The 17,893-nt window shown below is 42.4% G+C and overlaps 1 protein-coding gene across 7 annotated transcripts in view; it reads left to right on the top strand.

Annotated features, from left to right (window-relative positions):
- The first annotated feature begins 381 nt into the window (after window positions 1-381).
- pbx3b (pre-B-cell leukemia homeobox 3b) overlaps window positions 382-17,893 on the top strand; it is a 55,176-nt gene continuing 37,664 nt past the window's right edge. For all 7 annotated transcript variants that reach the window (XM_070903960.1, XM_070903961.1, XM_070903962.1 and 4 more), the window contains exons 1-2: window positions 382-578; window positions 1,223-1,296. In XM_070903960.1, coding sequence (XP_070760061.1) covers window positions 382-578; window positions 1,223-1,296 — 271 coding nt within the window. The remainder of the gene's footprint in view (window positions 579-1,222; window positions 1,297-17,893) is intronic.

The following is a 17,893-nucleotide window of genomic DNA, read 5'->3' on the forward strand; positions in this document are numbered from 1 at the left end:
GGATTCGTGCGGGAGACGATGGACCGTCAGTTTTGACCAAGAAGTGTTAAGAAGAAGATTTATGCATTTTTCTACAAACATAGTCACGCGTTTCGGCACTTTGGACCGCGCGTAAAAATAAAAAAAAAAGGCGAGAGGACAGCGAGAACTTGGACACAAGAATTTACGCAAAAACATCACCGCAAGGCTTTTTATTAAAGAAAAAAAAAAAGCGTGTGTGTGTGTGTGTGCGTGTGTGTTTGTGTGTGTGTGTGTGCTCCCCATCGCTGAAGAAACCACACAGACGTGCATCCCAGTTGTCTGCGGCACATGTTCTAGCCGATATCGTATATGAGTTTTTCAATTTGCGTGGCTCAGTGCACAGACTCTTTAGCGGCTACCATGGACGATCAAGCCCGGATCATGCAGTCCATCGGCGGTGTCAGTCTGGCCGGCCACTCGGTACAAGGAGGCATGGCACTGCCGCCTCCACATGGACACGACGGGACAGACGGGGACGGAAGAAAGCAAGACATTGGTGACATTCTCCATCAAATAATGACCATAACTGATCAAAGTCTGGACGAGGCGCAAGCAAAGTTGGTTGATTTATATGTTTTATTAACTTCGTCCCCGACCCCCCCCCCCCCCCCTCCCCTCCCCTCACCTCTAAACGCTGAACGCATCATTATTGAGATGTGGCCCGCTTAACTTAACTCCCCCATGCATAACAATAGGCTGGAGAGGCTTTAATGATAATCTTCCACTGAGGTGTATTTACTGCCTCGCAAAGCTTGAACACATGAGAAAGTTGTCACTGAGGGAACAACAACGTTTTTATATTTAAGCTGCTTGTGTGCCAACGTGACCCTGAATGAGCTGCTCAAAAAGTTTGAGTGCACACATGTCTTCTCGTGAATGTTCACATATCTGCAAAACTAGAAGTGGTGCTGAAAAATCCAATCCCTGTCATTATATACATGAGTTGTCATTGGCCATTGTATTCATAAAGGAGCATTATTGCAATTATCAGATACTTTTATTTAGTTTGTTTTCAACGAAATACTGTGGTAAAGTAGCAAATAATACATTTTGGGAAACGTGTGGATTTGGAACATTGCAAAGCATGACAGGGCGACAGCTAAACTTAAAATCTTCAATAATCTATTTACCTGTTAATATCTAACATGTGATTCATCAGTGAACTTATTTCAGTACTTTATCTTGTCTTATACTGAAACAGGAAACATGGACTGAACTGTCACAGAATGAAACCAGCACTCTTCAGCGTTCTCTGTGAAATCAAAGAAAAGACAGGTAAGATCTTTATCTAAAAAATATCATAGCATGAACTCAAAGAAAGAATAATAGCGGAGCCTCAACACAATAGCACACAGACATTTTCTTTTACCTCAGAGTGATCCGGTGGCAGCCTGCATCCAGGTTACAGGGGACCTCTGCCCACATGAATCAATCACTGTTTGTTTTTTTGTTTTTTTTTGAATATGTCATTGTGCCACACACAAAGAGTCCTGTTGTCACAGCAGATGTAGATTTCCGCTGAAGATGCTCCTCCAGCACTGGTTGCTTGGATTTAAACAGAAAGTGCGCTCCAGCTTTCACCCTGCACCAACCCTGGCACTGAACAGGATGGGGAAATCCCGCAGCATATGCTCCACATAGCTGAGATCACAATGAATTCACGCTTTCTAAACTGACAACAATAGTCACGTTTTCAACATATGAAGGCAACTACGCTCTCGATCAATAATTGTATTGCAGTTGCATGCAGGCTCCTGTCTCGCGAATGTGGACAGTCAGTCCAGGTTAAAAAGCAAATAATAGAATCATCTGGGGAGGAAATGATTGCAAAAAAAAGATATTTTGAAAAAGAAATTGAAAAAAATAGTTTTGTTGCATGTTGCTCTATTTAAGTCTGCAGATATCTACGACCAGGGTTGAAAACTTTCAGTGTGTGTGCGCACATATGCACACATATATGACAGACTGACTGAAATGATTGCTAATGTTTTGTTGTCTTATAACCGTTCTTACAGCTCAAACCTTTCTGTAGTATATTTTTTAAAAAGTCACCGTTGTACAAACACATTGCTGTTTTACACCTTTCCCCACAAAGTTTATGGGACATAATAAACTGCATCCCTTGAAATTCTTAAATGAAGACATAATTGTTGTATTTAGCGATAACAGCTTTTTACACACCATGTTTATTATGCCTTGCAATTATGTGATTGTTCTGCTCTTGAGTGTAGACGCAAAGTGAACAGATGCTTCAAATATTCAAACTGCTTTACATCACTATTTATTTCCCAAGTGATGCGTGTATCTCTCAGTCAAAGAACAAAAATAAGAATACAAAGAGAACAATGGTGTGGGTTTGCTGTAATTTAGCAGACCTGATGCCTTGTCAGATTTGTGACCTTTGCGCGGTTTATGAGGAAATTGGCTTGGGAGAGATCATAAAAGTTTATGAACTTCCCCAACACAGGTGGCGTCCACAGGGGCAGGCAGAGGGTCCACAGTCTAGCCGAGGTGCTCTGCCGTGTGTGTGTGTGTGTGTGTGTGTGTGCCTGTTGAGTTTAGACAATGAAAGAGAAAGAGCAAGAAACACAGAGGACGCAGATCACACATCACACAAGATGCCGGCTTTTATTTTGTGTGTTTTTCCAGTACAGAAGCATTGCTGCATCTGTAGACCTCAGAGGTAAAGACGATTGAAGACTGAAGTGATTTTATTTTCAAACTTAAGTCTTACTAAAACCCTGCTCCGATGCCAGGGTTGCTCTGCAAGTTACTTTATTCGGATGTTTCACCAGTTTGTTTGTTTGAACTTGTACGACGGCTCCGGTTGGAATGTTTCTGCTGTGAGCTGAGCTCTCAAGTTTCAAAAAAAAGACTCTCAACGTAGCATGAAAAAGACAAAAAAATGTAAATAAGTATATGTACATGTACATGTGAGAGAGAGAGAGAGTGTGTATTCGCACTGTGGACTAAGCGTGTGTGAGAAAGAGATGAGATAGAGGAGGAGAGGGAGAACAAGTGTGTGTGTGTGTGTGTGTGTGTGTGTGCATGGTTAACCTGTGGTTTAGAGTCACAGCCTCCCCCTCTTAGCCATTGACAGAGCTCAGCTGGTCCGGTGGCCTTGCTGACCGGCCTGTTTTTCCAGCACACAGTGAGCCTTTCACTGGCTTGCTGTAGCATCGTCCACAGGGCTTCCTTGGCCCTTTCATGTCCCTTCAGAGGGCACAGGGGCCGCTGTCTTTTAGCCATGGGATCCACCGTTGGCTGAAAATGACTTTTAATAATACATTTGAAAGCGGTCCAAGAATCATCGGTGTAATCACTGCGCGCATGTATCATGTTATTGGGACGCGTTGTCTAGTGTGCAGACGAGTAGTGAGTCCAGGGTTCAGCTTCAAAGCTTTCTGTTAGAAGGATTATTTTGTGATCAGAGGTGAGACAAAATCAAAGTGGTGAGAGCGATCTCGCTCTGGATTTTCTTCGTTTTTCCGTAGAGAAGAGGTGAAGAAGTGCATTTCCTAGTAATAGCCAGATATTTTGAAGACTTTTCTGGGTGTTTGGAAGTTTCTGGCACTCTTCTAACTGTTATTGTAGAGCTACAGCATATTTCTGCATTGCTAATGCCCTAGAAGTATTAATTCACTTTGATATGCTAATTAGAGAGCATTATGCAAGAAATGAGATTAAGTGGCAGCATGAAGTCATTTGCCTGTCACTAAATTGAGTGTTTTTAGCAGGAGGGTTCCCCCCCCCCACAAATTTTCTTGGTTTTGCATTTAGATAAGCTAAATGTGAGATTCAGTTGGCAAGTGGTGCTCTTTGTCCTTCAATGTGTGAAGTTTTTCTTTTGGTACGTACATAAAAAAAAAAATGGCAATTAAAATGTTTTATTCTCTCATGTTTCTAGCTGTTTCCGGACAAAGGATACGTTCAGATTGTACCTTTCCCCCCTGCAGGCTTGCATGACAAGACAATGAATGCATTGAGCGAAAATTGCCCGCGATTCAGATGAGTTTTGCAGTTATTCCTCTGTGCTGGGTTTGTTTTATCCTGCTGGCTACTCCCTTGTCTTGCTCTCATGCTCGGAAGAGAGGCTCACAGCAGCAGCAGCAGCGGGAGCGGCAAGAATAACAAAGGTGAAAGATTACCTCCATATGGTATTTCTGACCAGGAAAAGAGAGGTTCTGTAGCAAGACTCCTCTTTGATGTGAGGTTTAATCAATAGAAAGAGATTACAGAAAACTATTACAGGCTAAATCACGGAGTGCCACAGCGAGGCTTAGCCCTCTCCACAGCTCTCTCAGCTGCATGGCGCTTCTTTTGGCTGCGTATTGACTTGTTGTTTTCCTGACCTTTGACTCATCAGGTTCAGAAACAGGGGGTCTGGGAGAGGTAGCGGAGGGAGAGACAGAGAGAGAGAGAGAGAGAGAGAGAGAGAGAGTGTGGCAGATTCAGGCTGATAAATGCTCCGACCCAGTGTTTATAGCAGTGGATTAGGGAGGGACTACACTCGCAGTCCGAGCCAATGTCGGCGTTTTGCTGCACATGTTTGATTTGGCTTCTGAAAACCGCTAAACATGCTTTCATGTATGTTTATTGGTCTGTCTGCGACATATGTAATGTTCAGCTAGGAAAAGACTGTGTTAATTAAATACAGTTCAGGATGAGCCCGTAATTAACCACATGCAAGGCTGACTAAAAGCATTACCTGGAGTAAATAGAGTTAGGACTGAGGAGGTAAGCATTTCTGAAATCTACAGGGAACATTAATTTCAATGTTCCCTGACAAAGTTAATGACCCCTCTCATTCCAATTAGGTTATTATTATTAATTCCAATTTATTATTAGTATTATTATCATTATTATTGTTATTATTATTATTATTATTATTATTATTATAGCAGCTGCAGCTAAAATAAAAAACAACATCAACCTTACAAGCCAAGGAACAAAAATATATTTTGATTGACTTTATTTTTCTACCTTGTGGGTTTTCTTGGTGCTGAAAAAAGCGCCAGTAAATGCATGACAGAGAACAGAAAGCTATTCAGCAGGAGAGACAATTGACTTTGGCTGCTTTTTGTCTCAGAGAGCCCCAGTGATGCGGCTGCAGTGACTAGATAGTGTTGTGCCGAATAGCTCGCGCACAGCTGGGTTCCTGACTGGCTCAATGGCAGGGCCACTAGTGCTTCCTCCTCTAAAGCACGAGGGGGACCGGGGAAGATGTGGCTATTATCTAAGTAGCTCCCAAATACCCTCCATTTCCCCATCAGTAAAGATGAAAAGAAGGAGAGCCAGACAAAGAGGAAGGGGGGGGGGGGGGTAAAAAAACAAGAGTATACATATCAGTTTCATTTGGAAGGGGAAATGCTTTTGTGCTGTGAAGGGAGATGCCTCTGCTCCGGTGCTGCCTGGTATCTGCTCGCACGGCTCCTCAAATCTGTTTTTTTTTTCGTACGATGATTCAGTGCTGTCCCTCCATCTGCACACACGAGCACCCATCTTGCAAACGTCTCCCTCGTTCCCCCTCCATCGCTCCGAGCTCTTTCTGCGGGGGCTCCTGCGCGATCAACAGCTCATAATTGTTTTTTGCACATACGTTATGCAAATGAGTCTTTATGGCAACTGGCATAACAATTAGCATCCTCCAACAATATTTTAGTAGGTTAATTGCGAAATTTCTGAATTGTACATCTGAGTTGTTAATTAGGCATGACAGAGGTGGTGAAATAGTTATCTTCAGGCAGTGGCAGCCAGCAGAGGCTGCTTGGGATGCAAAAGGGAAGGATTGATTGAAATGAGTGTAGAGCAGTAGGAACGTGGTTGTTGGGAGACTCTCTGCACCCCTTTTGCTTTTTGAGGCATCTTTCTGTGGCTGAATGTACAAATATAAACCTGAAGCAAACTATAACCCCCTGCAGAAATACACTGCACTTTTGTCTCTTAAGTTAGGTAAATAGAGACGAGCTAGCGAGGATTGTTTTCATGCATCACTGGAGCTGCACTCCTGTCAAACCAGTGAGCGACCTTTGACCTGCAGGACACAGTTAAACCAAATGCTCCTTTTTTTTTTTTACAAGGTGCAATATGCAGTTTTCACTGCTTTAGATAAAGTTACTGCCAACAACACACACTTTTAATATTTCACACTTTCCATCTTATGAGGCATAATTAAAGTAATAATAGAAGTCAAATATGTGCTTCCTTATGACAGTAATGTTTAACATCAAAAAGCCGTCAACCTGTGTTAATGAAACAAAGTAAAAATAACTCTTTAATGTAAAAATGTATTTATGGTTACGATTAAGGTTAGGGCAGTGTGCATATACAGTCAGATATTACTTTTATTTATTTACAGCCAAAAAAAAAAAAAGGGAGAAAATCGCTTTTTTTCTTTTAACTTGAACTTTCCCCTGAGTCTCCTGTGTCATGACGTTGATTACAGTGTCACTGGATGGCCGAGTCTATGTAATGCCATAGAGCCGGTTATTAGTGTAAAAAGGGTTAGAGTGAAAGACTGGTGCAAAGCAAGTCCTCTCTCAGTAATGACTCTGCTATTTATAGGTCCCTATTTCATTAGCTCTAGTGTTTCAGGGAAGAGTTTTCCTCATGGGACAATAGACACCATGATGTTCATTTGCTCTGTACACATTACATGTGGACAACTAAATGACTTATCATGTGTGAGTGCAGGAACACGGAAAACAATCCTGCTTTTGTCACTTTTTTTGCATTTACTCAAGTAACCTTTTCTGTATTTAATCTTTTTGATAGATATGCTGTTACTTAAATTTGCCTCCTATATTTTAGACTGTTTTGTAATGTGTGTGTGTGTGTGTGTGTGTGTGTGGAGGTGCTTCTCCTACAGGTGATGGATTTCTGTAGATAAAGCGATAGAAGGAATTAGAGGCAGAAGTCAGTAAATGTACACACTTTAAAATATCATTTGTAATATTTTGACACTGCAGCTGTCTGTAGCTTGTTGCTTGACAAAAACAGAGTGATACATTGTTGTCACCTTTCTTTGCGTTACACAAGATTGTTTTCCAAAAACAGTAAAAAAAAAAGAAAAAAAAGAAAAAAAAAAAGGAGTCTGTGCTGTCTTTTCCTCATTTGCAAGCCTGAAAATGAAGCCCCTCTCCCCATTGTTCCATATGCCATTGTTCCACATGTTTCATACATTAGAATGATATATTGAAGGCAGAAATGGGAAAAAGACTGCAATGCAATGAAATTTTAATCAGCGTCTTCTGCTGCTTTAATAAGGCAAATAATTCTTATTGGCTGCTGTGTTAAGATTTCTAATATTTAATTCATAACAAACCTTGCATTATTCTGCTTTAGCCCTAAGACAAGCTCCACTCTGCTGCCTGCCAAAAGGCAACTATGGGGGGAAGAAAAAAGACATAAAGGGAACTGCACACTGAGCATTGTCCTCATCAGTTGTGGCATAATACTCTCACATTGTTTTGATATTGTTTGTGAATTTAAATGTATATTTAAAATCCTTTTCAATAATCCGGTTGCTGGAGCTAATGACAGAGAAAGTGAACCGCTTCTCCTGGTGATCAGCGCAAAGCACCTGAACATTTTCTAATTTTGTCAGCGGTCAGTAAAGTATGACCATTCGTTCCCATCCTTTTATTTTCTTAAGCCCTTGAAGTTCATTTCTGTGCCTGAAGTAATGGAAAGATGGCGAGGGGCCAGCAGCTAGGTGCTGGCTCATGTTACAGTGAAACGGCGGGCCCTGTTTTCGTCTCCCGGTGAAATGGCTTAATTGGTGTCAGAGCCCCAGGGATAAAGGCCTCTTGCTCTGAAACACAGCCACACAGGCCCTGTCTTCCCTCAAACCAGGAGGAACGGCCGGCGTCTGCTGGTGAATGAGGACTAAGCCGTGGCATAACAATACCAAATGATGTTTGGGATGACAGAAATTAATATGCGCTTGCTCCCAGAAAGCTATGATTAATGACGGCGAGCAGGGGAATGCTGTCCCTCCTTTTTGCTCCTCTTTGATGGGGACTGAAAAGCAAAAAAAAAAAAGAAAAAAAAAAGAAAAAGAAAGAAAAAAAGAAGCACACCCAAAAAAAGGCTGGTTTCTCCTCTCTTTAGAAAGTGGAGGTCATCCAAAGTACATTACTGCTATTCTTCTCTTGCTTTTTCCTCAAGCAGGAGGCAGGACAGGACTGAGCGCTTGTAATGAATTTTGGAATGATTCACTAACATTGTGAGCCAGTGCATTGTCCCGTGGCATGTGGCTCAAAGAGACACATACCTGTGTCATAACGGTAATAATTAACTGAATGTCACACTGATAATTACAGGTACGTATTTTTTCTCTCAAAAAGAAGCAGTTGTAATTCTAAGTTCACAACTAACTGATGCTCTTACGGCGTCTTCTTCTCATGTGGAATTTTAGACACACACATCGATTCAGAGCCAAATGTGTGAACAAAATGGTGGTGTGCTGTTGCCATGATAATGATCTGTATCTGTTGTGTCCTAGGAGGAGACACATGAATATTTAATTGTGTCTGCTAGAGAGATCCCCAGACCCTTCTGTTCATTTCTTACTTTCTCTAATGCGTTTCCACCCTCCCAGGTACTTCCTCTCTAAGTAATGGAGAATTAAAGCGTGCGTTAAAATGATATAAATTGCAATGTAAGGGATTTGTAAGGACATTTGTCTCCGCACAATATGGTTGAAAATTCAAATGGCAAGTTTTGACAACGGACATTCTGCTGACACGGCATGTTTGCCTCACGTTGGCTCCTCAAATAAGCATTTTCTCTGTCAGGGTGACTGATATATATTAAGCATGCACTTTTTACATCACTGTACTCTCTGGAAGATGATGTGGCTGCGAGGATATGAGTTTTAAACAGTGAACGAGTTCCCCTCATATTGATCTATTTGTGTTGCCGGAGTGGCAGGTGCTATACGAAGACTGTGTCAGCTTTGATTGTTTGTGTCAGTGATCCGAGCCGACACTGAGCTCTCTTACTGTTCGTCACTGCACTTGCTTCCTCTTGATGAATGGCAGCACGCTGCACAGATCCTCAGAAAAACTCATGTCTACGCTGCCTCACCAGCCCTGTGAATCAGCGTTGGTCTGCAGAGGTTATTTATCACTCATGTACTGAGATTTCTTAATGCTAAATTGTGGGACATACCCCATACCCAAGGAAATGTCCAGAGGGTTGTTTTCAGTCTTTTAATGCAATTATGTAAAAGCTCTCCATGTGAATGTGAACATCAGTTGTGGAGAGACAGGAGGTGTGGTTCCTCTCCTTCTCTAAATATTCAAGATTAGCTCTTAACCTGTGTGTGTGTGTGTTGGCAGGCCCGCTAGGTTGTGGCGTGAAGGTGAGGTGCGTGATGCTCGGAGCCTCTGTAAGTATGCAGAGCACGGCGGGCCTCTCGCGGGTGCTGAAGGAGAGCCTGGAGTGGCAGAGTTAATTTATTTAATGACTGAGCGTCTTATATCTCCCCAGCCCTGATTAGAATCCATGCTTGATGAGGGAAGCGATAGAGGGGTGTGCACTGCCCCTAGGCCCTAGCACGTACATTCATGGTTTTCTTTCTCCAGTGCTTTTTTTCCCTACCCCCCCCCCAATCCACTGGGTTTTGCAAAAAAAAGGAAAAGTGTACCATCGAATATGAAAATTTCCACTTCTGTCTGTTGCAATATTTTGTGCTTTTGTCTGAACGTGTGATCATTTTGTTGCACATTGACAGGAAATGCAGCTGTGAGGCTGATTAAATGTGTGTGTGTGTGTGTGTGTGTGTGCGTGTGTGTATGTGTGTCTTGCTCCGTGATAAAGACGAAGTGCTGTGGAGCTCTATGAACGTGGGAAAGCCAAACAGAGTGTGTCACTTTGGCAGCATCGGCTGTCAGCATTGGGGAGCTGCAGTTGTAAAAACCATGACCTTCCTCTTTGCCAGCATGTCTTTTGCAGAGCCAAAGCGCTGCCCTGTAGATCTGGGCTGGCTGTGGGAGGGAATACAAACACAGAGAAAGGACAGACAGTGGAAAAAAACGGTAAGAGCCATAATTGTGAAGAGGGGGTGTGTGTGTGTGTGTGGGGGGGGTGGTTGAAGTAATGAAATACTTCTTGGAGCTATCATGACTGAGAAGGTGAGGGAGGGAAAGCGAGAGGACTGGCGAAGAGGGAAAAAATACTCCTCGGCTTCTAACATTTCCATGAGCCATCATCAGTAATGCCGCAGCAGCCTCACAAACCAGAAATTATTTCTTCAGGCGTCGCTGTCAAGTGTTATTCAAATAACACCAGCCTCACATTTGAATAACAGCCGACATTTTGAATTAATTAATCAGACAAGATAGTCTGGGCCTTTTCTCATTAGTCTACAGGTCAGGCTGGGGAAGATATATGCGCTGGTGATGATATACTTGTCTTTAATAGTGATTTATGGAGATTTTGGATTGTACTCGATTTGTCAAAGGGCCTGGTAGCAGAAAAACAGGACAGTGCATATTTCATTACCTAATCTTTGATACGTTCCGTGATGCTAAAAGATACAATCCCGTTGTTTAGATGTGCAGGAAGCTCTTTTATGTTCACTCGTCTTGAGTGAAGAGGCGCACGCACACACACTCGTCTTCTTTTTTTCTTTTTTTTTTTGCATGCACGCACGCACACACACACACACACACACACGCACACACACACATTTAATCTCCTCTCATAGACCTCTCCCATTTTACTTTTCCTATGCAATTAAGCAAGGACTGTAAATTATAACTGTGTCGTACTTTAATTATCATGGTGTAAAAATAGAGTTCCTGTCTTTGAGAGGATTTCATTAACTTACTCAATATTCCATGTCAGCTCAGAGAATCACAGGATTGCAGTGAGGTTTGTGTTTAATATGCTTTGAATCAAGTGTGTTATTTATCGAGACGTTATTTAAACTTGGTAGGAAAGTATTAAAAGAATAGCAGGTTTACATAGAAATGTATACTTTATTTCTTCATTGGTGGATTCCCCTTACTATTGTTTACCAGCTGGTGTGACATTTTATTTTGAGTGCACATAGGGTAGTGTGTGTGGTCATGGAGGTGTAAATGAAGATGTATATTTTTAAAAGGATAATGAGTGCTAACAGTGTAGTGTCACCTGCTTTATTAGGTGTTAAATATTCATGAACACATACAGTTTACCAACTCTACCTATTTTTATTTTTATTATTTTACATGCACAGGTTTTTAATTATCCCGAGTTGACATGCAGCACATGCAGTATGCATCTGTGATTTTGTGCTAGTCCAGGTGTGTGTATGTGTGTGTGTGAGAGAGAGTGTATATGTGTATGTGTGCACAAGTGTCAGGAAGCTATGAGCTGTTGCCATTCCGGTGAGCAGCCCACACAAAATGCACCAACACCAGTGTGACAAAACATTCAAATAAATTGCTGTCAGGCTGCCGAAACACCAAGTGCAGCGATTTTTATCTGACATGTGGAAGACCCAGACATGCAGTCCTGACAAGTAGCGCCGGAGCACCTGTGAGAGACGGGCGATAAAAATCAGGATATGCCTGATCCTCGGCATAACAATACCTATCATTACTTGATATTATTACTCTTCTTTAAGAGAGAGCTCAAGATGGAAAGATACGCAATGAGCTGGCTTTTTTTAAAGTCTGGATAATAAATGATCTCAGGCCGTCGTTTGCGTAGACGCACTTAAAATTTGCAGTGAAATTGAATTATGCAGTCTGATGGCATATCAACAGGTACTGAACGGGCTTTTATGTGCATGCAGAATTGTTTATTACTTGGAGCAAACTGCCATGTTTTTTTTTTTTTTTTGTCTGCAGGCTCATTGTAAACAAAGTCCAAGGTTAGGACATTTATTTATTCTAGTCCAGCATTGTTGTTCACAGGTGTCTTATTTAGAGAACACAATCAAATTCATATGTGCAATAACTGTGTAGGATTTATGTATATTTTCTTTTCAAATGACACAACTTTTCATTTGTAATTTTTCCTGTACGTTGCACGGTTAAAAAAGCGGAAAACATATCATGATAAATTCAAATTTAGTCCAAAATCCTAACGGCAGATGACACTGATTGACTTTGTTTGACTTTTTAGAGGCACAAATAAATACTAAGAGAGCCTGTGTTGCTCCACTTATTTTCATTGAGTCTACAAAATTGACTCAGTAATTCTTAAATCCAATTGAGAAGCGTAAAAAAAATGCTTTTCAGAGACAAAGGACTCACTGTGGAATGCGCCATCCATTCTCTACAGTATTGTTATTTTCTCCGTTATAGGTTACTAATGAGGAATCGGCCCTCATTATGATTTTAAGGATGAGAGAGGAAAGCTTTTAATTAATGATATGTAAATGGTTCTGAATTGATTATGTTAGAATATCAAGAGAGATGGGTAGAAGCTGTGGTGTAATATATTTTAATTAAGAATTAATTAAAAATGATGGCAATTTTATAGAGGCTCACAGAAAATAGAAGAATTTATTCTCTGTCACAAGTAAATCCGCCCTTGATTAAATAAACAGACACATGCTGTATTCATTGAAGAGTTATATTTATACTTTGCCAGGAAGAATTATCCCGATTATTAAAAAAAAAGGATCAGTGCGGTGTGTCAGTGGTCGACCACAAGCTGGGTTCTCTGGGGTTAATGGTGATTTATCTCATTCCTAATTCATGAGATCCTCCTGGTCTGTGTTAGGTGGATCAATAAAGCTGTGTTTCCTTTTTGAATTCAGTGTCTACAATTAGATTTGCAACGTGGAACACAATTATAAGTAAGACATGAATGCGTGTTTTTATCACTTGTGGCAAGTGGATGTGCACCCCCCAAAAAGATATCAATCTGTTTATGAGGTAAAAAGATTTGTGTGAAAAAGATGAGTTGCGACGAGACGTGGACCCTAGTTAACCTTTTTAATTGCTATCTGCTTTCTTTCATTCATTCTTCAGGGCAGAGGGAAACAGAAGACGCTCGCTGCATTAACTGCGCGCTGCGCTATTAAAGGGAGAGAGGTCTTTGTTTTCTGCTAACGGTGGCATGCATGCTCTGTGCTAAACTCCGCGATCAATGGCAGAGAGGCTGCTATCACAGCACACGGAGCAGGCGTAGCTCAGGGGGGAGGGAAGGGGGGTCCCTGGTGGTTCATTTTGATTGGAGCGCAGAGTTTTGTGTTGAAAGGCGAGGGAGAGACAGGCTGTTGGAAGCAAATCCCCCTGGATCAGTTAGAGCTTTGCAACAAAAACACCTTGATATTCCTGGGAACATTTGCTTAGGAAAAAGAATGAATTTAAATAAACGGGCAACGAGAGAACGAAATGATCTAAAGCATTTCTGAAGGTTTGTGCGTTCAGAGAAAGCTTGTGTATCACAGGCTTAGAATTAATTTAGAAACCACATTTCAAATCACAGTAAATCGCTGCAGTGCAAAAAGGGGAAATCGATGTAACTGTGTTTTGTCAATATGTTGTTCCACCTTCCTTAAGAGCTTTTCTAAAATAATGAAAATATATGGTAGAAGATGGTGTGATGATACTATAGGTTGACTAGCAGACAGAGGCAGTGTGTGTGTGTGTGTGTGTGGCAGCGGATAGCCTTTATGAGCTAACCAATCTGTTATGGGCGTCAGGGAGGATGTGCTGCTTGAGATGGAGGGAGGGTTGAATGGATTATTAGTCCCGAGTCCCCCCATAGCAGGTCACATGTAAAGGCTTAGAGGCATCACAAACATGTGGGCACACACACACACACACATCAAATGTCTGCGTGCGCACACACCCATACACACACACGATGTGTAGAGGGACGCGCGATCAGAAAAACATGCAGGGGCACAGACGTGTGCATGCATGCATATATGCGGAGCATGTACGCCAATGGCTGGCAGAGCATCTTCTTTTTGACACCTGCAACTAGTTGCAATACATCACTGTCAGGATCGCTTTCTCCACCTATCCGCATTTGTGCGTTAGTTATCCGCGGAGGCCTTCGTCAAAAAGTTGAGCAGTCTTGACACCAGCTCCCTGGTGGGAACAGGAAAGGTGAAGTTGTGCTGGGAGGTGCCACGGTGGGCTCAGAGAGTGGGCTGTACTCTCCGCGCCCAACAGCATCCTAATGACAACTGAAGAGAGAGAGATGGTGGTTTAACATACAAATATTATGCCACAGTTAATCCTGTGATAATGTGCTGTATTTATGAAATGAAGGCCCAGAAATGATGTAATAAAAAACCAGGTTGAGGTTTGTTTTGTTTAGGGCCTCTTGTGGTGAATGTATGCGCTTGTGTAATCGACAGTGAGTGTGGCCGTTGAGGAGGAAGTGAGGGCACGGCGCCTCCTGTGTGAGCTCACTGTGGAGATGAGGGGAGTCTGCCAGTGGCACTGCTAGCGGTGAGCACCAACAGCTCCGGCCACGACAGAAGAGAGGAGGTGGGGAGTAAAGGGGGGAGGGGGTGTGTGGGGGGGGGGGTCAGTGTCTGAACTGGCTGATGGGAGCCAGAACATGAAACAATGCCGGGGGAACGTCTGGTGGGTTCGCTGCACAGAATTACAAGCGAGGGAGCAGGCCTGCTGAGGCAATTACAGCTTAATGGGGTCATTTGGAAGGCAATTGCCAGGGGTTAATGTAGTATGGAGAGATGAGGTGAGATTGAAGTGAAATTTTTTGGCTAGAAAATGTGTTCAAATGAAAAGAGAGCAGGCAGACAAGTTGTGCACTGATAGGGTGGGAGGTTGATTGGGGGAACAGGAATGCAGGCTTTCACTGCCACACAGATAGACGCGAGGCCTGGCCGCTCACTCGTCTGAACACCAGCGCAGGGTTAGAATGTCCACGAGCGTGTCCACACAGGTGCCCTTTCTCCTGTCTACGTCTTCAAGCCTGTGCACACTTTTCTGGCCTCTCCTCGCTGCCTAAACCACGAACAAGAGCCCCACTGTTCTACTCGTCCTGCTGAACACCGTCTGCTCTGCTCACAGACATGCCTCGCGGTGGTTTTTCTTTTGTCTTGAATTACCTGTGATATCATTTCCTGCGTTGGGAACAGCAACCAGCAGGACACGAAATAGGGAGCAAAGCTGTTTTTAAGTGATACAGAGAAAGATGTGTCGGAGAAACTACACGAGGCACCTCAGAGAACGAGGATAAAAAGGATAATTATGCGTTGTTACGTTAGCCAGTTCATTACCTTAATTGCCCAACATAATCCAGTGTTGGAAGGGTGCACTGGAGCTTTGGGAAGGAGTCTTTGCCAGGACCTCCTAGCCCAGGTCTCATCTGCCTGATCCCCTGATCTGTAGCAAGCAGGCCGATCGTGCTAAACTTTGATCAAAGCCAAACTTATTTAAGGTCAGCCATGTGAAATCCCCTGGGAGCCGCCGTGTTCACCGAAGCGGACTGCAGTATAGGAAGTAGTACAGCACCGTGCCTTGCTGCTGCTGCCTGTGACCGTGCTGGATCACTGGACAGCAATAGCATTATCATCAGCCCTTTCAAGTCTTCAGCATTTTTTCGCGATTATGCTCAACAGTGGAACTTAACATCATCCATGGGTGGAGATTCCTTGAGAGTCCGCTCTCTCTCTCTCTCTCTCTTACCCTTCTCTGTCTGTCTTTCTCTCCCTCTCCCTCTCTCACTTTCTGTCATCTCTGTGAAGTCTATGTCCCCCCTCCCCTTCCTCTCTGCACAGGGTTTTGGCCAAGAGCCGGCCACTTCACTGAGGCAGATTTTCCCAGGCTCCCCAAAGACTATTTTACCAGGATTCCCATTAGGTCTTTACCCATTACCAATGTTCCAAATCATTTACAGAAGAATCTATTTACTTTACGTGGCAATGGATTAATTTGACATGGCTTGCTCTATAGAAACTCAGCATTTAACATGCACTTTCCCCCAATTGAAGCTCTTACTGTATTTCCTATGTTTGGTGTATTTCTATCTGTTGCAGCGGCGATTGTCTCGCACGTGCCTTCTAATCGTCCACACACTATGCTTTCCATCACAGTACAATATTGCACAATGTGGAGGTGGTGGAGCATTGTGTCAGTGCTGCAGGAAAAACAAGTATGATGCAACTCTGTTGTCATTTAAGAGTGACAAATAGACAGTGGCAGACCATCAGAAAGGGGGAGAGAGTGGAATGGTGTCGCTGACAAACTGCTATGACCTTTGGGTCCTTTGGCCTCCAGAGTGCAAGGCACATACAGTGTTTACCTCCGGTCAGCAGCAGCGTGAACATGCCGGTCCCCCATGGAGGAAAGCCCGGCCTACTGCACTCATCACATTTGAATCGTCAAAATCAATAATCAGTCAGATAACCTTCAGTCAAATTGGACGCGTGTGTCTGGAATAAGATAAAAAAAAGGGGGCGGCAGAGTCTGTATGTCTTTTTACATTTTAAAATACTATTAGTTGGCCATGCTAAATCATACTTAATTCACAAACGGTCCATAAAGCAAAGCCTTTACAACAGCAAAAGAGAGCGCCTGAAGCTACTGCGCAGTTTTCCTTCCTCGATTCCATGTCACCAAAGCATCCCATCAAAGCCTGCCTCCTTCCTGTTGTAAGGTAGGAAAAAAAAAAAATCAATGCCGCAATCTTTTCTTTTTGCCTCCTCCAATCCGTAATTGAAATGGAAAATCAAATGAACGGCAAGCAGATAATTGTTTTATCAATATTCCCTGCCTGCCCTACAAGGGTCAGTGCAGAATGATCATGAGTCGGGGATATGACGAGGACAAAATGTGAAATTGAACAGCTAGGAGGCAATAAATCAGCCTTGACAACTAAGAGTGACCAGCATGTAGCTGCAGCAGGCAGCTCTCCCTTCAGAATTTGTCCTAAAGCTGTCTACACTAAATGGGGAATATTCATCTCATTATTGTTGCACTTAATATTGCTATCAAATATTATTCTTAGAGTCCAGACGGGAAGTCAAGGTCACTCGTGCTATTATTGTTGTCATTGTTAGTGTGTGATATTGAGGGTATAATAGAGGGCAAAGCCATATGGTCGGCTAGGCTTATGAAGAGGCAAAGACTAAATTTAGTCATTTGTTAAAGTTGAGGAAAGAAGTGGTTTGCTGCGTGGTTTCATTCTGACATGTGCGCGACTATTACTGCTGCTTATAAATAGCTATGAAATGCTGAAAACCAAGTCTTGTACAAAAACACTAAGAGCGTAACAATGGCATCAACAATTTTCTGACGGATAATGTACCAGTTTCTTACGTTGGCCACTTGTCAGGTTTCGCTGTCAAGCTGTTGATGTTTGCGATACTGTGTGTTAGCTTGAGCCGGGAAAATAAGAATGAATATTGGATTAATTCAACCATCAGTCCAAACGGTAACAGTGTGCAGAACACACAGTTTTTTGCGTTCATAAGCAGTAAATCAACATTCAATAAATGGTTTATTGCGCACTATAATGTTGTTGTAAGCAGATGATAAATGTTTATCAATGTATCTGTTATCAACTATAACTCCTGTGGGCACCCATAAGTGGATTCTGGTGTAAGACAGTGTAAGACACAGTTATAATAATATATGTCAACAATAACAATAATGTCGTTATTGGAGAAGTTATACTTGCTGAAAAATACTGTACATTAATGAACACCTCAAGCGTCCTTATATTTGCTTACAATTACATTTACCATTTATGGAATGTTTGTATACTGCTTATGAATGTGAAATTAAACTAAATTAAAAATTGTTACCGCCCAAACTCCAAAAATATTCAGTTTACTAAGCTACAAGCAGCAAGTCGTCATAGTTTACTAGCTGGAGCTGGATAATATTTGGCATTTATGCTTAAAAAATGACTGAAATTATAAATCGAATAGTGAAATAGT

This window comes from Enoplosus armatus, chromosome 4, assembly GCF_043641665.1.
Source record: "Enoplosus armatus isolate fEnoArm2 chromosome 4, fEnoArm2.hap1, whole genome shotgun sequence".
NCBI classification, from domain to species: Eukaryota; Metazoa; Chordata; class Actinopteri; order Centrarchiformes; family Enoplosidae; genus Enoplosus; species Enoplosus armatus.